Here is a 21,057-nt window from a genome sequence, read left to right as displayed (position 1 = left end):
GCAGTGGCCTGCTGGGGCCCCTGGGGGCTCATTTGATCCTGTATCTGCCTCCAGACAGGAGGATGGGAATTAGGGACAGGCTTCCCCTGCAGCTGGATTCTCTAGAAGCTGTGGAGTTGGGACAGGGACATGGGGACTATAAAGTTGGTGGTCTCACTTGTGATACCAATGGGCTCCTACAAATGGGCCTGTCCTGGTGTGAGGTGGACCACAGGTGCCGGGGCCACTGTGGGGGGACAAGATAGTACCTCCTGACTCCCTGCTGACAGGAGTGAGAAAGCTGTTCCACCAGCTCCCTACCTCCCCATCAAAGCCCCTGGCTGCTCCTTCCTGTCCCTCTGGGCTCCCAGCCTGGTGGCAGAGATGCCATTTTTGAACCTTCCCAAAAGATGATGGCACTGGCTTGGCCTTAGTCCTCAGGCCAGGTAACCCTGAAGCAAGTGTGGCTTCCATCTGCTCCCTTAGGCCCATCAGAGCCAGGGCAGTGGCCTGGGCCTGGCACTCTCCTTGGCCTACCTTGCCACTCTGGCTGGAAGGACCCCTGAGCCAAGCCTGGCAGCAGTGGCCTGTGAGCCAGGCTCGCTCTGGGTTGCCTGTGCCCTGGTAAGCAGTTGGTGGCTGCCCCTGCTGGTCCCTTCCCCAACTTCCCAACCTCTCCCCAACCTGGGCCGAGGGGGAGCAGGGTCATAGCTGTGGGGCGAGGGGAGGCCGGGCCCTAAAGATGAACAGGTGAGAAGCCTCCAAACAAGATGGGATGAGGGCATGGGGCATGTGGTGCCGAGGTCTCTCCAGCCTGAGTGTACTGCCCACTCCTCAACTTGGGGCAAATCAGCCAGCCTGGCTCTGGTTCTAGTCGCATTCAGCAAGAGGGACGGGCTGACCTTCCCAGGAAGGCTGGTTCCTGGGTGGTACAGCCTTTCTGTGGCATCAGTTGTAGCTGCCAGCTGCCCACCCACCCCACAGGGACCTATAGGCAGCATTAGAAAATAATCCAATTTATTCTCTCTAGGGAGCAGGCCACCCTTCCCGGTTCCAGGGTGCCATCCATCCTTAAATAAACAGTCAGAAGGGCCGCCAGCTCACTCGGCAGGCGGGGGACATTCAGGAGCTGTAGGGGAGGTCTCTGCCAGTGCGGGCTGGCCCTCGGCCCCGTCCCGAGGGCGGAAGACCAGCTCCCCAGCCTGCAGCACCTGCCCGGCAGGCCACGTGCCACCTGGCCCATACTGCTGATAGAAGTCCGCGTCTGTCTGGAACATGACCAGTGCCTGGGCTGTGTGGATTCGCACGTGCTGAGCCAGGCTGTTGGCATCCAGAAACTTGTCCCCACAGGAGTCACAGGCGTAGAGGATGTGAGTGTTGGGGTCTGTGGAGGTGGGGCAGCAGTCAGAGTGGGAAGGACCCCGGGCTCTGCCCACATTCACACCCAGGTGGCCCCCCTCACCTTCTTCCTGTACTTGCTTCACAGCTTTGCTGATCTCGGCCTTCAGGACTTCCGTCTCATCGGCTGTCACTGCAGCTCCCACTGGCACCACTGCGGGCAGAGTCGCAGGGCCTAAGGTGAAGGCACGGGCACTGCCCCATCATCGCCACCCTGGCAGCAAGCTGCCTGTGACTTCCCTCTGCTGCCCACAGCCCGCACCTGTGAGCTGAGTGACGGCTGTTGCTGCCAGTGCCTCGGTGGCCAGCGTGACCATGTCATCCACAGTGACCACGCTGACCTCACTGCCCTCCTCGGGCTCCAGGATCTTGATGCCTGCCTTGCCCTGGTGCACGGTCTTCACGTGGGAGCGCAGGTTGTCTACCCGGTTGAAGCCACGCCCACACTTATCACACAGGTAAGGCTTCTCTCCTGGGGGAGCAAGGTTCTCTCTTGCCTTTGGGGGAAGGGGCCGCAGGGATGGGGTGGGAGGCCATCAATGACTCGTTTGCCCAGCAACCCTGTCTTACAGCAGGAGGTGCTCTGGGGCAGCCACCAGAGCTGCACGGGTGCCTCTGGTGACACTGGCACCTCTGGAAGCTCTAGGAAAATGGGGTCCTCATTTGAACAGAACTGCCTTCAAGGCCACCTGCAGCAAGAGCTAGCACCTGAGGCTGGGGTCTGGGGGGTCCCTTCCTTCCCCCTGCTCCCCACCTGGCAACAGGGTCTGGGAAGGAACAGGCATGGCGGGGGCCACAGCTCACCAGTGTGAATGATGATGTGCTTGGACAGGTCCCCCACGTTCACGAAGGCCTTGCTGCACACGCTGCACTTGTGTGGGCGGATGTTGTCGTGGTGGCGAATATGATTGGCCAACTGGCTGGACTGGACGAATCTGTGGGGCCACAGGAAGGGACTCGCATGGAACTGCCCCAACCTGGGCCTCCTGCCTCACCCTCTAGACTGAAAAGGACCCCTGGGACCAGAGCCTGGGGCGTGGGCAGCAGTCAGCTCAGTCCCCAGCCAAGCCCGCAGTTTGTCTTCTGAGCCCCCTCACTGTGGGGTGTCTGGCCAGTGAGTGTCGGGGAGGGGGGCAGGACCTCTTGCCGCAGCGCTCGCAGACGTAGGGCTTCTCCCCGGTGTGCTGGCGCACGTGGGCGATGAGGGAGCTGGCCTGGGTGAAGGCCTTACCGCACATCACACACTGGCACGGCTTCTCACCTGGGGACCGGGTAGAAGGTGTTGGTGCCTGCTCCTCTCCATGCCCTCCCAGTCCTGGGCATGGCCGCTCACCACCCACCTGTGTGAATGCGGACGTGCCGCTGCAGAGCGCCGGGGTCTGCAAACTGTCGCTGGCAGTGGATGCACACGTAGGGTTTCTCCCCGCTGTGGATCCGAAGGTGCCGCTTCAGGTTCCCTGTGGCGAGACCGAGGGCGAACCTGGCGTGGGGCACCACCGGTGGCTGAGGAGCAGGGGTGTGAGGGCAGCCAGGGCAGCCCTGGCCCTACCTGAGGTGGTGAACTGCTTCCCACACTCTCGGCACTTGAGGGGCCCGTCAGCGATGTGGATCTTCAGGTGGGCCTTCAGGTTCCCTACCTGTGCCCAGGGAGGGGTCAGGGGGGCTACCCCACAGAGCTCGGCCCCGGGACCCCTCACCTGCCCCTCCCACAAAGGAACAATCGACTCTCAGGCTTGCCAGGGTCCCTGAAGGTCTCCATCTCTCCTGGGTCAGGAGAGGTCCCAGGTCCCAGCGGTGAGAGGTAAGCCGCCCCACCCCATTTTTTCAGGACCAAACCCCGCCCTGACTCGGCCTGCCCTCCGCAGAGCAGCCGGGAGCTCTCCCACGGAAGTGGCTCTCGCTGGGCCTGTTTCCTGGGTGAACAAGCTGATGAGCTCTTGGAGGCCGGGGTTGTGCTCCCCCCCGCCCGCCCCACCACGTGGCATGCGTGTGGCTGCGGCCACGGGCGGCTCCCAGGCGCTAGTTCCAGGAGGGGTCCGCACACCTGGTTGAACTTCTTGTCGCAGTGTGGGCACTTGTGCTCCTTGTCCGTGTCGTGGGTCTCCAGGTGGCGCATCTTGGAAGTGGGGTCGGAGAAGGAGCGGCCGCAGTAGTCGCACTGGTAGGGCTTCTCGCCGCTGTGCACCAGCTGGTGGCGCTTGAGGTTGCCCGAGGTGGTGAAGAGCTTGCCGCAGTCCTCGCAGCGGTAGCGCGCCTCGCCCGAGTGCCGCTTCTTGTGCAGGTTGAGCAGGCTGATGAGGCGGTAGCTCTTCCCGCACTCCTCGCAGCCGTACGGCTTCAGAGGGCTGCAGGGCCAGAAGGTGAGAGGAGGCAGGGCTCGCTGGGGCGTGAAAGGCCGGGCCTGGCAGGGGCCGGGGCAGGAGGCCGGCCTGGGGCAGTACCTGTGCGTCTTCTCATGGGCCTTGCACGCGGCCGGGTCGGAAAAGGCCTTGCTGCACTCCCGGCACGAGAAGGGCTTCTCCCCCGTATGGATGCGGATGTGCCGCTTGAAGTTCCCCGTGTGCGTGAACTCCTTCCCACAGTCCTGCGAGTGCAGCGGGGAAGCGGGGTGTGAGGGGCAACCGGTGGGAGGCCAGAGGGGAGGGAGGCTGGCGGGGAGGGCTGGCCACACTCTCCCTCACCTCGCACTTGTGGATGACGGAGCCGTAGGCCTTGGACTCCGTGCGGTCGCCGTAGGTGCCTGAGCGCAGGCCCCGGGCCTCGGAGCCGAGCTCCTGCCCCGAGTCTGTGCCCGCTGACTCCTCGTTCTCGTTCTCCTCGGGGGCCTCTCCGTTCTGCAGATGGGAACCCTCCTCCTTGACCTCAGCTGGCCCTGCGCCCTCCTCCTCTTGCTCCTCTTGCTCCTCTTCCCCTTTCCGGGCGGGCTCCACCTCCATTTCTGCGGAGAAAAGGGCAAGCATGGAGGCGGCAGCCCTCTCTGCCTGAGCGCACGTGAAGGGCGCCGGCAACATGTGGAAGGGACAGTAAATGGCCCCAGCACTGGCCAAGGAAAGCCCCCGGGGAGGGCCTGTGAACTGTGTATTTGCTGCTTGCGGGATGCAGGTAGGGGGCTCAGCCAGCTGGGATGGGCGCTGTCGGCCAGCAGGCACTGGAGGGTTGCTGTGGGTGGCAAGGCACCCCTGCGCGGTGCTCAAAGCCGGGAAGTAGCAGAAGCTCCAGGGCTTTGAAGGACGTGCCTGTGCTCACAGACACACGGCTAGCATGGTCAGCCAAGGAACGACCTCGAGACTCAAGAACATGCGAAGACCAAGGTGCCCCAAAGCTGAAGTGCATGGTGACTCCAAGTGGGACTAGCTGGAGGCAGGAGGAGACGGAGGCCCCAGTGCGCAGTGGAGGTAGGGCCCTGGGAGGATGCACCAGGAAGGGCCTGGTCCTGGCTGGGCGGGGCTACCTTGCTCCGAGCTCTCGGACAAAGCAGCCTCAGCTTCTGCGGCAGCCATGCCACTCGTGGGGTCTGGCTTGAGCTCCACAGGCAGCGGCTCCCGGGGCGCATCGGCTTTCTCTGTCTGCTCTGCACCTGGGTGGGGGAAGCACCGGAGGCTGGATTGCTACCCTCTGCCCAGGGGTCGGATACCTCTCCTGGACCAGCGCGCTGGTGGTGGCTGCGTGTGACCCAGGAGGGGAGGCCCCAGCACACCCCTAGCTGAGGCTGTTGTGTCTGCTCTGGTTGAAACAGACCCCCTGGAACACACAATAGGTCATTCTGGGTAACACAGGCTCAAGAGGTGCAGGTGCCCGTGCTACCTGCCCCAAGGCAGCCCTCACTACCCTGTGCCCAGGCTGCTGGGAGGTGACAGGGCAGCCGGCTGGGTCCTCGGCATCTGACTCACCGCTGGCCGCACTCTGGGCCTGACCGCCGCGCTCCTCCTTGAGGTCCCTGCTGGGGCCTGTGGGTGCACTGCGTCCCGCCTGCTCCAGCCTGCTTAGTGTGCTGGTGGCCGCCGCCTTCTCCTCTTTGGCTCTCTTGTCCCCTCCTGGAGATGGAACAGGGCAGACCTGCCGTTTCCCATCAAGTGCCCGCCATTTGGAGGTGTGAGGTGGCCCAGAACTTGCTAGGTCTTCCTCGTCCTCCCCAGGGTACCTCTAAGTAGTGGTTTGCTGATTTGTTCATTCACCAAATTATTCACAGGGCACCCACTCCATGCCAGGCTGATGGCTGGGCACTGGGAATACAACAGTGATGGTTCCTGCTTGTGTGGGACATGCAGACCTCATGTGTGCACTAAGGGAGCTGATCAGAGGTCAGCACTAGGAAAGGGAGGAACGCAGCCTCTGGAAATCTACAGCAAGGCACCTGGCCCATAGTGGGCATCTGAGGGCTTTTATCTTAGCTGCTAAGGGAGGTGGAAGGAGGGGCTCAGGAGAATAGACCCGCGGGAGGGTTTAGGAGCAAACCCTGCCCATGTGCAAAGGCACTGAACCAGGCACGGCTCCCGGGTGCTCTGTAGGGGAAAGGCAGGCAGAGAGGCCACCCTCAGACCTGAGGCTAACCCTCACCAGCACCCACAACCGAGGCAGGGCCAGATGAGGAAACTGAGACCCAGAAAGTCAGAGGCAGAGCCCACGTCAAAAGCCAAGGTCTCTGGCCATCTGCTTGGGAGCAGCTGCCAATAACCTACCTTCTGTGGCCAAGGCCTCCGCATTTCCCCCAGGGCTGGTAGCCGGCTCAGCAAGTGACTTGAGGGCATGGCAGGCCGTGATGATGTCCTGCATTTGGAGGAAAGTGGCCACGGCCAGCACATCATCCACGTTCTCAGGGCTCAGGCTCAGCTTGGCCGTGTACATAAACTCCAGCACCTGCCCCAGGCCTGCCAAGGACAGGACAGCTGTCACAGACGACCCACCTCAAGATCCGGCACCGGCAGCCTGCCCCACCACTCCACTCAGCAGCAGGATGCAGGGATTTAGGAACAGCTGAGTGGCAAGCCTGCATCGCCCCATCTCCTCTGTGGAGAGGCGGCAGGTAACCTGGGGGATCTCAGCACTGCCAACAGCCCTTGAAAAGAAGTGCTTGCTGAGGGTCTGAATGCCTGCCCTGCACACAGAACAAGAGGTGTGAACACCCACCCTGCACAGAGGACAGGAGGTGTGAATGCCCACACTGCACAGGGAACAGAAGGTGCGACTGTCCGCCCTGCATGGAGGAGGATGGGCTGTGAATGCCACCCATGCATGGAGAAAAGGAGGTGCGAATACGCACCCTGCACAGAGGACGGGGGTATAAATGCCCATCCTGCATGGAGGACAGAGTGTGAATGCCTGCCCTGGGTGAGGACAGAGGTGTGAATGCCCACCCCGCATTGAGGACAGATGGTGTGAACACCTGCCCTCCACACCCTCTGTTTGGCCGCTACACTTCACCAGTGGAGGACACTCCAACCTGACTTTCATCAGGGCTCTGCTACCAACTCTCTATCTGACTGACCTCCAGGCCAGTCACTGACCTCTTTGGGTCTCAGTTTCCACATCTATAAAATGGGAGAATAATACCTTCTCATGGCATGTCATGCCAGTCTGGGTTGGGAGTCTGAATCCAGGACCAGTTCCTTCCACACCCCCAAGGTCTTCCTGACACTGCTCCCAGCCCCTAAGCCTTCCCCATCACCTCTCCCCACACTTCTAGTTAGCACTGGGGTAGATGCTTCAGGACTGACTCTGCCATGGAAACGGGCCAGAGGGCATAGAACCTGCCTGCTCTCTGCCCCTCCCAATGAGGCCTTTCCTGTGTTCGCTGCGGCCTAGAGCTCATCATGAGCCCCTTCCTGCCTGTCCTCCCCTTACCACTCCACTGCCAATCAAAACAGGCCCCCAAAAGGTGGGAGGAACTTAGTCCTGAATTGCTCATGGCCTGAAGCCTGTGCGGGAGGCCTGCTGCATGCCACAGCCTGCAGGTGCTGCCCCTGGAGGGCCTAGCATGGCACAGGGCCAGCCATAGCTTCTGGCCCTCAGCAAGCTCAGCCCCAGCCCTGACGGGGTACCTGCCGCGTTACTGATGTCCAGGTGCACCACGTCCTTCTGGTCCACGAAGAGCATCTTGAAGTACTCGCTGCAGGCCGCCAGCACTGCTTTATGAGCCTTAAAGTGAACACCGTCCACCACAAAGGTGCAGTCACAGAGAAGCCCCAGCTGCCGCTGCTGGTTCAGCTGTTCCAAGACGTGCTGGCTGTGCTGGGGAAAGTCCATGGCTGAAGGAAGCCAAAGGGCGTTGGGGTTAGCACGGAGAAAGGACGTCAGACACACTCAATAGTCACTCCCAAACTCCCAGGCGAGCACCATGGAGAAGACAGGATTCAAACAAGTGAGGGCATTTCTGCCACAAAAGGGCAGTTCACTTCAGATACCCCCTGCAAGCCGAACTCAACCAACTGGTGGCTCCTGTATTCCTGGGTTTACTGGCCAGGAAAAGTGGCCCAAACCAAAAAGCACTGGGGCACCAACACGAGGCAGCCGCCTCCGTATTCAGCCTGATAATAACATGAAAAAGCCAAAAAAGGGAACAAACACAGAACACTGAAATGTGTCATCATTTCAAAAATGAAAAGACATGGTCACTTTAACATTTGTTACAAAAAGAATGCATGACAATCTCAGAATAAAGGACAGATGTTTCAATTGGACATGTTGGTCTTTAAGAAAACTTTCCTATTTTCTCATTCTCTCATGGACAGGTGAAGACAAGACGGTGTTTCATCAGCCGAACTCGGCCCCTCTCAGGCTCTGCACGTACCCCATCCCCCGACAAAGCCTAGAGCTCCCTGTCTTTCCGATTCATGGGAACCACCTAGAGTTGCGGAGTCTTCTGACTCCAGAAACCTGTGTCCTGGTGGCCATCCCAGGAGAAACAACTTTGATCCTGACCCCAAGAGCTGCTGACCTGGCCACAACTCTGTCAAGGGCCTCACTTTTAATGCCTGGAAATCCCACAAGTGAAAATGCTCAGGAAAATTCCATGGCCCAGTGCCGAGCAGTCTTGAACCGCACAAGCCGTGACTAAGTAACTATCTAAAACAGCTCTCCCTCCCGCCCCAACACCACCCAGAGTCGGCGTCAACATCAGCAATTGTCTAGGGAAAATAAGCGGGCCCTCTTTTCTAGAAAGAACCCATTTCAGAATGTTTGAAGAGAAAAATCAGCACCCACTGTCTGGGGCCACATTAGACAGATTCAACTGGGTACGGCTGTCACGCCTTGGCCCAGGATGTGCTAAGGGGTAGTGAGTTCTCTGCCTACTCCTCCTCTTCTCTGAGGCCTGAGTCTGCACGGGGCTGGCCCCCCTTGCTTCTGGGCAGGTGAGAGGGACACTTTGGGGCTCTCCGCCCCCAGTTTCGGCAGCTCTGCCCCGGCTCGGGCACTCCCCTGTGACATCAGCATCTTGGGGGTGAATCACTGCCGCAGCTCTGAAGCTGCTGTGGCCATGCATGGCTGTCGGGCTGTGATGAGTCGCGGAGGAAGCCACGCCCCTCACACCAGCACAGGTCAGCCTTGAAGGGCGCCAAGGCCCCCCACCACGTGATGTCTGGAAACTTTTCACAAGTGGGGGTATCTGCTGAGCGGGGGGAAGTGACGCAACAAATAACGGGGAGCATGGCAGTGGCAACAGGCATGAGCCACAGCACACCAGCCTCCGAGCCACAAGTTCAGCGTTGCTGCTGCTTCCGGAGACCCAGAAACAGCTGTTCCCTCCCCCTACACATCCCCGCGCAGGCTTCGGCTCTCTCAGTGACATTCCTAAATGGCTGTGGCTAGAACCCTAAGTGTAAGCACTGGAGAGCCAGGGCCAGCCCCGAAATCAGGAGATAAGGCCCTGGGGCAGCTGGCCCCACACCAAAGCCAAGTGGCTGGCAGCAGCACACGGCCACCTGGAACAAAGCACAGAGGCCTTTCTCTCCTGTCCTCAGTCCCAGGAAGCAGCAGGTTCCTATCTGTGACCTGAAGGAACACAAGGGAGAATCGTGGCTGCGCTGCTGCTTCTATGCACTAGACGTGGGGAGGCACCAATGTCCAGCTTGTGGATCAATACCTGAAGGGCACAAAGGGCAAGGTGGGTGCAGAAGGAACCAAAGGCAGGGGCGAGGTGGGCCCAGGCCACGTCAACCCTAGAGCTGTCTTCTCCTGGCTGTGGAAAAGGTCACGTGAGCACACAGGTGTGTGGGTGGCAAGCCCTGGGCCTCAATTGCTAGTCACCCCCTACATACCCAGGAGCCCCAAGTACAGAAAAGGGGAATACCAGGGCCCACATAGGGCAAAATCCTCAACTGGCTTCAGAAGCAGCCCATCTGGAACTTGCAAGTGAGGCCCAACCCTTCTCTCCAGGCTGTGTGCCCGGCTTCCTCACCTTCCCCAGGAGCCAACCCAAAACTTGAGCCACCCCGGTGCTAAAACAACCTGAGGAACATCAGCTGAACCCCCAGAGGTACAAAGAACCCTCTAGCAGGAAAACCATCTGACTTGCCGGGAAGAGACATGTGAGAAGACTCCTAGCCAAGGGGAGGGACAGGATCAATCCACCTTGTGTGGGCCCAAGGCTGGGATGAGCCTCCCTGTGGCTATGTGCCCTGAGGCTTCCTGGCAAGCGCAGCCCCGCCCAGCCACACAGTACAGCTGTCCTGGGACTGGATGGATGGATGGATGGATAAGCTAGATAGATTAGATAAGACACATTCGCTAGATAATAAAATAGTAAAAGGCCCCGAGGACAGGGTGGGTGGTGGCCCAGCCCCCCACATACCACCACCTGCCAAGAGAGCAGCTGTGTGCCCATGAGCAACATTTTCCACCTTTGTGCCGACTGCACTTTTCCAATGCAAGGTGCCGGCCCAGAAGTGGGCTCCTCCCACACATGGGTGTTAGGAGGAGAAACAGAGGCATCTATAATCCTCTGAGGCTGCCCCAACAGAGAAATGCACCAAAAGGGAAGAAAACAGGAGAAATGATAAGAAGGGGGGAGGAAGAAGTGAAGATGGGCAAGGTAAGGGAAAGAAAGGAGAGGAGAAGGAAGGAAGGGAGAGAGAGAGGGATGGAGGGAGGAGCCCTGTACCCACAGAGAGATCAGCAGCAGCTGAAATGTGCTTACCAGTACAATCTGGGACTGGCCTCCCAGGGGTGCAAGAGCAGCTCGAGGGGGCCAGGAGGAGGCGGACTAAGTGCTAAATGGTGTTAGCCGCAGAACTGTGTCACTGTGGACTTTACAACCGAAGCCCCACCCTCATAGGGCAAGTGGAGCTCAGGGTCCCCCAGGCTGTTCCCCAGCTGGGAAGCTTGAACAGCCCCTCTCTCAAGGCCCGTGGCGAGACGGGAGGCATGGCCAGCTGGGTCCTTCCCTCAGAGGGGCTGAGCTAAAACTAGGCAGTCCCCCACCTCCAACCCACGTGAACTGCTCTGGAGGGATCACCAGCCTGTATCCTAGTTCCCCTCTTATCTATTCCTCAGCGACAGGAACCCAGCAGGATGGCCAGGCTTGGAGGGACACAGGAAAAGGGTCTGGGAGCGAAGGGGTGTGCAGGTCCTAGGAGCATATCCCCTCCTAAGTACGTGCTAGGAGGTGCTGTCTGGGGAGATGTTAACCACAGTAATCAGATCAACAGCCAGCTGCTCCCCATCTCCCCCAGACGTGCAGGAACAGAGGGTGAAGAAATACTGTTCCCACCAGGCAGCCTGCCCCACCCCACCCTTGGAATACAGTGCCCATCGCTCAAGCACAAGTGTCAAGGTCTGTGGTCTTCACTTCACCTTGCGTGGTGGGCGATAAATATGGGCACTAGTTAAAGCGACTTCTAAGGAAGATCCTAAAACCTCAGACCCACAGAAAATGCCAACAGAACGAGACCACAGAGCCCAGCAGCCCAGAGTCCTCATTTTAGATGCAGACTGACCTGACCCCACCTCACAAAGTCTTAGCTGCAATAGGGCACCTTTTCCCAACACCTCTAGTCACTCAGTTTTTCTCCCTGACCTCAGGTGTCAGAGCTGGGATGCTGTCCTGATGACCAAAAGCTTAGCTGGACACAGAGCCCTGGGCTCCCTCACGAGGAATTCACTGGGGAACAAAAAACTGAGGCACTGAGGACACCTGCAGCGTGAGTCCGGACAGGCACACTGACACAGCGGAATGGACGCGGCGGAACCGACATGGCGGAACGGATGCGGATGATGCAAAGCCCCTCTCAGGATGGCCAGCCATTCCTCCCCTGCCAGGGCCCACCACACCTCCCATGGAGAGACGGTGTCTCTTTCCCTACTGTTGGAATCTGGATGGCCCAGAGACGACTCTGACCATCAGGATGCAGGGACTGTGCCAATTTCAGACCTAAAACTAAAGAAGCCTGGAAGATTCTGCTCTGGCTCCTGGGAATCCAGTCACCGAGCTGGAGGAAAGTCCAAGCTCCCGTGTGAGTGGGAAACACATGGAGAGGCTCTGGGGAGAGGGCACACGGAGAAAAGCAGAGAGGCCACGGACAGCACCAATGCTCTGCGGCAAGGGACACTTTCCTGGACCTCCCAGCCCAGCTGTGCGCTGCTGCACGCACAGCCTCAACCAACACCCCGAGGAGCAAGCGACTGCCTGTCCACCCATCAAACTGTAAGAAATACTGACTCACTGATGACTTATGCCACTGGGTTTTGGGGTGGTGTGCTGTGCAGCAAGAGATAACTGAGACAGACGGTAAAACTATGAAGAAAAGGAAGTGATTCAGCCAAAGGTTCAGGATGACGGTTCTCTCTGGATGGGGGAGGGTAAGCAGGGGACTTCTGAGATCCTAGAAGAGTTCTCTTTCTTTATTTGGAGTCCCCTGGATTTATTACTTAAACTAAATGTGTATATTTCATATACATTTACATGAAAACATATTTCAATTTTTTAAAAAAAATTATTATTATTTTTTTGTAGCAGCAGGATTTCACCATGTTGCCCAGGCTGGTCTCAAACTCCTGGGCTCAAGCAGTCTGCCTACCTTGGCCTTCTAAAGTGCTGGGATTACAGGCATGTGCCACTGCACCCAGCAATTTTTCAAAAATTTTAATAAGAAAAAAGTGAGGTTCAGTTGCCAGACTTGATCCAGTCATGGCATGGAGTGTGCTGGCCAAGGCTGGGTTGCTCCCAGCCACACTCCCAGCCATGCTCACCAGGGCTGTCTTGAGGCCCAGCATGGCAGCGAGGGTCAGAGGAGCTAAGAGAGCCGCCAAGGCTCCTGCGGGTGGGATTCAGAAGGGCTGGCCCCAGAAAGCACAACCCATTGCATCTGTCTTGCAGTCCTAAAGCACCACAGACTGCTGAGTAAGCCAGGTTTCTGTTTGGGCCATGAAATCCACTCTGGTGCCAAGTTCCATACTGCTGCCTCCACGATGCAGGGATTCCAGTGGCGGCTGAGCCCCGTGGAAGCAGCAGAGCCTCCCGGGACAGGCCAAGCAGGACCTGGATCTGGGTTCCACCAGCCACCCACAGGTGATCTCCAGCAAAGCTTCTCCAATGGCCAACAGGGCTAATGGTATGACTTCCTTTGTGACAGGATTAAATTAAGAAACATATGTCAAGGCCCTGTACAGAGCCTGGCACATCGTGAGCATGCAACAAACTACTGTTACCAAGAAGCAGAGATGCAGACGATAGTTTTGTTTTTTTTAGGCCAAAGACTTTATCAGATGGTTTCTATATACCCCTTTACACTGGGCACATTGGGTGCATCTGAAAACTATGTGGTGACTTGACCTTGTTAAGAGGTGTAATCATAACCCATTACTCCTAAATGCAATCTGGAAAAATCCCAGAGCACAATTAGCATGAAGACAGGGAGGAAGTGATGGGAGGGGCACTGAGTGGAGAGACATCTAGAGCTATTGTCTCTGCCAGGAGGCCCTTTATATTGAACAACTGTTCTGTTAAACCCCAAGAGTGCTCCCAGGCAAAGGCTGGAGTGCATGCCCAGAGTGCTAAGTGGCCCTAGAGAGCACAGCTCCATCTCAGAGTCAAATGGGCATCTGTCAAACATGAAATGTTACCCAGGTTATTAGTATGCACTAAACTACCTGCAGGGTTTCCAGACTGCCGCAAAGGGAAGCCATTAAGCCAGGAAGCAACTGGCCTACCATAGGGAGACACTGATCTTCACAAAACAATAGTCCCTGGCTCCCAGAACAAGTTGCTCCCAGCTCTGAGCCTTGACATGAGCCATCTTGTGTCCAGGTGCTTGAGGAACCTAAGGGCAGGTGAGAAGGATCACCATTTGGCTTCCAGTTGCTCAGCATTCTTGATTTTCTAGAAATACAGGTGTATCAACAAAAACTTCCAAAGGAGCCAGGCATGGCGGCTCACACCCGTAATCCCAGCACTTTAGGAGGCCAAGGCAGGAGGACTGTGGGAGGTCTGAGACCAGCCTAGGCAACATGGTGAAACCCTGTCTCTACAAAAGAAGTTTTAAAATTGCCTGAGTGTGGTGGCACACACCTGTGGGTCCAGCTACTCGGGAGGCTGAGACAGGAGGACAGATTAAGCCAGGAGGTCGAGGCTGCAGTGAGCTGTGATTGTGCCACTGCACTCCAGCATGGGCAATGGAGCAAGACCCTATCTCAAAAAAACAAATAAAAAACTTCTGGCCAGGCGCGGTGGCTCACGCCTATAATCCCAGCACTTTGGGAGGCCGAGGCTGGCGGATCACTTGAGGTCAGGAGTTTGAGGCCAGCCTGGCCAACATGGCAAACCCCATTTCTACTAAAAATACAAAAATTAGCTGGGTGTGGTGGTGCGCACCTGTAGTCCCGGCTACTCAGGAGGCTGAGGCAGGAGAATCACTTGAACCTGGGAGGCGGAGGTAACAGTGAGCCAAGATCGCACCACTGCACTCCAGCCTGGGCGACAGAGTGAGACTCTGTCTCCAAAAACAAACAAACAAACAAACAAACGAAAACTTCCAAGGAAATGGAAGTTCACACCAGGCCAGGCTTGTGAGCATGAAACCTACCTGCCCAACACCACCAGCCACCCCAGTTTGACAACACATCCCTTTGAGTGCAAGGCATGGCAGAGAAGCAAAGATGAACAAAACCAACCCTGCTGGCACTTTCCTCCTCACCCAGCAAACACTCGTCTTGTATTAAGATTGGATTTCTCAAACTTTTAAAATCACTTTCTCCTTTAGATAAACATATAAATCTTGGCCCCTCCCGACAACCCGATTCTAATATTTCCACTGGAGAGTGCCCATTCCCAGCATAAGAATCACTGCTATCTCTATACAGTCCCACCAGCCAAGGTTCAGTAGTATTTTCGGAAGTTTGTATTATAAAAAAACAGATTTTTTAAAATCTTAAAAATGTCTAAATATAAAATGCAATTACGATGCTGACTTTGCTTTTCAAACTATACAACTACTGCTATCTTTCAGATTTAGGCCAGGTGCAATGGCTCACACCTGTAATCCTAGTACTTTGGGAGGCCGAGCCTGGAGGATCACTTTAAAGAGGCCAGAAACTTGAGACTAGCCTGGGCAACACAGGGAGAGCCCATCTCTACAAAATAAAAATTAGAATATTAGCTGGGCGTGAGCTATGACTGCACCACTGCACTCCAGCCTAGGTGACAGAGGGAGACCCTATCAACATCCACAACTAAAGTTTAGCCACACTTTTGAGGGGGCAGACACCCCCCTGCCTGATCCATGATGGACCCCACTGCTCTAGGACTATGCATGAAAGGGAAGGCGGGCAGGCCCTGAAAAAGAGCTGTCCAAGATTCCAGCAGCCCAGGCCAGTTTAGAATCCACTGTGCTAGTACGCACATCAGGGACTTGTAAAGCTCAACACAGGGTAAATTAAGGGGCCTTTCTGCCAAAAAGACAAAATCACGACATGTGGGACTTGGGCAGTACCTGATCATTCCCCAAGGCACACACACCCATCAGCTACAAATACCTCCCAAGTGTCAAGCAATGGCACTGACACCACCTTAAATGACACAGTGTGTCACCTCCTCTCTCCTACCAGTTTAATAAACTCACTGCAAGGTGGGGCTACTTCTTATTTCTTCCTTACAGCTGTTGATAGCACATTACCCAGAACCCTGCTTTCAAGTATTTACAGATCAAGTAGGGAACAGGCCTGTTGAGAGCAGAGATCCCTGGCTTTTTTGAGAATGACTAACACAATGTCAAAGTATTTCCTAGACCCTTATGAAATGACAGTTGTACTTCTGGTGCTTGTTAACTGATAAAATAATAGAAAAAAGCCACTATGAAAAAGTGAATGTCCATTCTATTCATCACGAAGGCATCTGAGCAACAATTCTATGTACACGGATAAGAAATCTCCCCAGTATAGAGAAAATCAGTGGAGTGACACAGCTGCTCATCTACTCATAATTATTGCATTGCCCTTTAGGGGTGCTCAGCCTATAAATTAGGAAACAGATACATAGAGAGAGAGGACTAATGAATTTCACAAATGTCTAATGAGAGTCTACCTTGTGTTTGTCCTAGGTACTATGTTAGAGCTTCAAACCAAGTGGGGAAGACAGGTAATAAATGGGTATAATAAACAATGGCAGCTACTAAGTGCTGTGGAGAAACTAAAGCAAGCTGAGCAGATCGAGAGGCAGGGGCTATTTACTATTTAAGAAAGGAGGCGGCCGGGCACAGTGGCTCACGCCTGTAATCCCAGCACTTTGGGAGGCTGAGGCGGGTGGATCACAAGGTGAGGAGTTCAAGACCAGCCTGGCCGACATAGTGAAACGCCATCTCTACTAAAAATATAAAAAATTAGCTGGGCATGGTGGTGGGTGCCTGTAATCCCAGCTACTCAAGAGGCTGAGGCAGGAGAACGCTTGAACCTGGGAGGCGGAGGTTGCAGTGAGCTGAGATCATGCCACTGCACTCCAGCCTGGGTGACAGTGAGACACTCCATCTCAAAAAAAAAAAAAAAAAAAAGTAAAAAGAAAGGAGGCAAGGGGGACCTTAGAGGAGGTGGCATTTAAGCAAAGACCTGAATGAGGTTAAGAGTGAGCCAGGCCACCGTATGCCCAGGGACCATCACAGACACGAGAAGAGCAGATGTAAAAGCCCTGAGGCAGGCATGACCTTGGCACAGGGGCCGGTGCGTCTGGAGAGGAGGAGGTGTGTGGCACAGGGGCCGGTGCGTCTGGAGAGGAGGAGGTGTGTGGCACAGGGGCCGGTGTGTCTGGAGAGGAGCAGGTGTGCACAAGAATGAGAGCAGCAGGGGCTGAGCTCGCCCAGGCTCTCAGGGACACAGCGGACTTTGGATTTCTTCTAAGTGCACTGGGATGCCTTGGGAGTGACGAAGAGCGACAGAAAAGAGCAGAAGAGTGAGGTTCCTAAAAGGCCCCTCTGACTGCAGTGCAAAGACAGACCGCAAGGAGGCTTAGTAGGGGCCCCAGTTAGGCTACTACAGTAGAGAAGAGACAGCAGTGGCCTCACCAAGGAGGTAGAAAACAGGCGAGAAGCGGTTAGATTAGGAATATGTTTTGGCAGAGCCAACACCATTAGAAAACAGGTGAGAAGCGGTTAGATTAGGAATATGTTTTGGCAGAGCCAACACCATTAGCTGATCAAGCAGATGTGCGCTGTGACAGAAGGAAAGGAGTCAAGGATGACACTAAGATCTGTGCCCGGAGACACTGGCCCAGTGGTGGTGCCGCTTCCTGAGAGGAGGAGGAGTGGCAGGAGGAGACTCCGTGAGGGGAATCAGAGTTCTGTTCTGGCCAATTACAGCTGAGATGTCTGCTTGTAGAGATGGTAATTAAAGCCACAAGGTGGAACAAGATATCCATTGAAGCAGGTATTGGATAAGCAAGAGAAGAAACCAATGGACTCAGAATCCCAGCTCCAAACTTAACACAGTGACCTCAGGCAAGCATCTCTGAGTTTTAGATTGCTCACCTGTAAAACAGGAAAACCACCATAAATACGAGTGTGCAATGAGACAACTAGCAGATAGGAAGTGTTGCCCAAATATTGGCAAAAGTGGAATTAGATATTACTTCTCTAACACAGCTCTGTGACTGAAACACAGTTAAAACAAAAGGGAAATGATGAACTAATAAAACAAAAATAAACCAGATGATCCCAAGTGACCTCCCTGCACCAGGGGGAGCACAGGGCTCCTCTCAAACAGGACAGCAGCTGGCCAAAGCCTTGGGAAGGCAGCTGACGGAAGCTAACAGAGCCACAGCCTGGTCCAATATGACCAAAAAACCCACACAGGTGTTGCTTCTCTCTGGCTGCAGCCTTCCACCATCAGGCCTTTGTTATGGAGCAACTCTGGGCAGAAGGCCTGGGAACTCAAGTTCAATATAGAGGGATTCGGGGATCCAATCTCCATAACTGGAGGGCTGAGGGGATGGTGGAGTGGACGTTTACTTCAAAGTCCACTGCAAAGTGCCAGGGGCCCTGGGATAAGGCTGGGTCTGAGCCCCAGCCCCTTGACCTTCACTGGGGAAGAAGGACAGTGTGATGAGTGCTGAATGGGTGCTGCCGAGTGCCAGCCCGGGAGGATGTGACCACACCTAAAGACAGACAAAGGCAAGAAAGACGTTTGGGCAGGGGACAGCATAAGCAATGACGGCTGAGGGGCCAGGTGGAGAAGGGGGATCATGCCCCAGCACACAAGAGGAAGGAGGGGACAAAGTGATGGGAAACACAGCTGGAGGGCCAGGCTGGGGCTAGGCACTTGGGCTGGGACCACCACACTGGGCCTCAGTGAGAACGTTGGCAGTCAGGAGCCACAATGGGACTTTAAAGGGGGAGATGAAGTTCCACTGGGCTGGACCCTTGGGATGGGAAAAATGGGATGATGTCACCCCCAGGTGGCCCTAGAAGGGTTTAGCTGGTGCCAAGAATCCAACACACACTTACATGATTCTTTCTGGCAGCCTGAACAAGTGGCCTTCCCACTAAATACTATTAAATCCTCTAAAAGTTTTAAGCACCTCTTCTTGGAGTAGCTCAGTCTCTTAAAATTTAGTATCTGACCCTTCCCAGTGGAAGGTGGGCCATGCCATTTGTCCAAAACTATGAGCCCAGGCTAAGAATGTACATATCTTACTTATTTTTAAAAGACAACGTCCACATTTCTGTAGGGTATACACAAAACTGGTAATGAGAAGCCCCTCAGGGGAGCAGGGGAAGTGGGGAAGGAGCTGAACTTTTCACTATATATCCTTTCTGTGCTGTTTCACCACTTGTAAACACTATTAAAAAATTAAAACTGAGAAAGCTAAAGAAGAATGGAGAGAAAAAGAGAAGGGAAGGGAAGGAAGGAAGAGGGAGGAGAGGAAGGGAGGAAAGGAGGGAGGAGAGGGAGGGAGGAGAGGGAGGGAGGAAAGGAGGAAGGAAGAGGGAAGAGAAGGAGGAGAGGGAGAGAGTAGACAGAGGGAAGGAGGGAGGAGAGGAAGGGAGGAAAGGAGGGAGGAGAGGGAGGGAGGAAAGGAGGAAGGAAGAGGGAAGAGGAGGAGGAGAGGGAGAGAGTAGACAGAGGGAAGGAGGGAGGAGAGGGAGGAGAGGGAGGAGAGGGAGGAGAGGAAGGGAGGGAGGGAGGGAAGGAGGGAGGTCCCAGCTATCTGGGAGGCTGAGGTGGGAGGATCACTTAAGCCCAGGAGTTTTGAGGCTGCAGCAAGCTATGATCACACCACTGCACTCCAGCATAGGCAACAGAGCAAAACTCTGTCAAAAAATAAAAATAAAAGACAGAAAAGAAAGAAAGAAAATAAATGCCTGCAAAGTCAGAGACCTAAGTCCTTTATTTCTATCTACCATAAAATCTTTAAGACATTTCTACAAGACCTAGTGACTGAAAACTTCTCCAAGGGAAAAATTTCTCATGAGGGAAATGGAAAATTGTGGTAATGTGCACAGAGAATCAATGTATCACTCAGGAAACCAATATGAGCAGAAATTCCTTGAGGGGACGCCCCGAGCACAGCAACTGGTGTCCTTGTGTTCAAACAGAGGAAGCCCCCTGACACTGCGATGACACTGAAGTCCTTCTCCCTGGGACACACACACACACAATTCAACACGCAACTGTGAGGGGCTTGCTGCTCCCAGGACCCAGTTAAAACATTCCTACCTCGGAATCCAGCCGAAGCTAGTTAAGTGCCTCAGGCAGGAGTACTTGAATCTCTGTACCTCAACTCCTCTTCTGTAAAATGGAGATGATGACAAAAGTTTCTTCTTCATAAAGCTACTGCTGGCCATCATCATTCTATCATTACATATAAACCCATGCCAGCAAGGTTGATACATTATAGAAAACATTTGGCTTGAACTTGTTCTTAATTTTTTAAAAAAGAAAAAACTATATAGAAAGAAGAGAGCCCAATGCTGTCATCCTTGTCCTATCTTCTGAAAACGGATGTAAAAATCTCATCAGTAATCCGGGCACCCTGAAAAAAGACCAGGAAAAGGCCCCACACACTGCAATGCTTACTCCACTCGACAGGAATCAGAATCAAAGGCATAAATGCTTAATACTTGATGGTAACCGCCATCTTCTTTCTACAAAGGACACAAAGACTGCAGGAGCAAAGAGGCTTTCACTGAGGAAGAAGAACATGACAATCACAAAGGAAGGGCTAGATGGCCCATGATACTCTTTAAGATCAAGAATTCAAGCCAAAAGAAAAAAGCAGGTTAAGTAAGAACTGGAAATGGATGTAGCTGGGCTTCCATGTAGCACAGGCTCCTTAAGTGTGACTGACTTTTTCTGGGTTTGTATCCTCATTAGGATTAGGTAACTGCCAAGGTCCCTTGTAGTGTTAAGATGTAATACATGCTCCAGCCTGGGCAACATAGTGAGACCCCCATCTCCACAAAAAAATACAAAAATTAGCCAGGTGTGCTGGTGCATGCCTGTGGTCCCAGCTACTTGGGAGGCAGAGGCGGGAGGATCACTTAAGCCCACAAGGTCAACGTTGCAGTGAGCAGTGATTGCACCACTGCACTCCAGCCTGGGCAACAGAGTGAGACCCCGTCTCAAAAAAAGAAAAAAGATTTAAGAAATATTGAATAAATGAATGAATGATTTCATTAATGAGACTGCCATGCATTCGAAGTATAACAGATACAGTGTGACAATTAAAATGAGGCATTTACCTAGCAGTTAGCAGACTTTTTTCCATTTAAAACTTTCCCTACAGTATTATCTTTAAGATTTCCAACTATGAACATTAACTGTATAGGATATAAACACCAACTATGAAATACATATGGCAGAAGCCAACATCAGATTTTATATTTCCTATTCCAAATAGGATTAAGCTAAGATTCTGTAAAACTTCACTGGGAAAAAACTAAACGCGTAAGAATATTTTAAAGTAATATTTTGGGGATCCTGAAGCTGTAAGTTGGGCCTGGATAATCAGTGGTCAAGACTTAATGTCTCAGTTTCCAATGAGTTTTAAAAACTGCTGGGCTTCTCAATCCGGATGCAGAAGTGCTGTCCTACAGCAGAGTTTTTAGAAGCAGCCCAGTGAGGATTAGGAGAGGCTCAGGGGCCCAGGGCTCGCCCTTCAACAAACAGCGCTGCTGACCTCCAGCCCCTCAAATCCCTACCACCTGCGGCAGCAATGAATCAGCAAAGCTACTCCCAGACCAAGCCTTGAAACGGAAGGCTTGC

The 21,057-nt window shown here is 54.4% G+C and overlaps 1 protein-coding gene across 7 annotated transcripts in view; it reads right to left on the bottom strand.

Annotated features, from left to right (window-relative positions):
• Positions 1-979: 979 nt before the first annotated feature.
• The window catches only part of ZBTB17 (zinc finger and BTB domain containing 17), a 35,402-nt gene continuing 15,324 nt past the window's right edge, over positions 980-21,057 (bottom strand). For 2 of the 7 annotated variants that reach the window (XM_002811434.4, XM_063714825.1), the window contains exons 3-16: positions 7,416-7,622; positions 6,057-6,245; positions 5,268-5,411; positions 4,829-4,954; positions 4,059-4,315; positions 3,819-3,961; positions 3,422-3,722; positions 2,927-3,014; positions 2,718-2,834; positions 2,518-2,638; positions 2,182-2,312; positions 1,640-1,849; positions 1,442-1,531; positions 980-1,363 (exon numbers count right to left, since the gene is read on the bottom strand). In XM_002811434.4, coding sequence (XP_002811480.2) covers positions 1,080-1,363; positions 1,442-1,531; positions 1,640-1,849; positions 2,182-2,312; positions 2,518-2,638; positions 2,718-2,834; positions 2,927-3,014; positions 3,422-3,722; positions 3,819-3,961; positions 4,059-4,315; positions 4,829-4,954; positions 5,268-5,411; positions 6,057-6,245; positions 7,416-7,620 — 2,406 coding nt within the window. In that variant the 5' untranslated portion in view covers positions 7,621-7,622 and the 3' untranslated portion in view covers positions 980-1,079. Of the gene's footprint in view, positions 1,364-1,441; positions 1,553-1,639; positions 1,850-2,181; positions 2,313-2,517; positions 2,639-2,717; positions 2,835-2,926; positions 3,015-3,421; positions 3,723-3,818; positions 3,962-4,058; positions 4,316-4,828; positions 4,955-5,267; positions 5,434-6,056; positions 6,246-7,415; positions 7,623-21,057 lie in introns of those variants that run through there. The other 5 variants (XM_002811433.4, XM_063714824.1, XM_009234853.3 and 2 more) reach the window with 4 other exon arrangements.

Source organism: Pongo abelii, chromosome 1 (assembly GCF_028885655.2).
Source record: "Pongo abelii isolate AG06213 chromosome 1, NHGRI_mPonAbe1-v2.0_pri, whole genome shotgun sequence".
Classification (NCBI taxonomy): Eukaryota; Metazoa; Chordata; class Mammalia; order Primates; family Hominidae; genus Pongo; species Pongo abelii.
The sequence above is the reverse complement of the archived record's forward strand: the minus strand, read 5'-3'. Positions and strand labels throughout refer to the sequence as shown.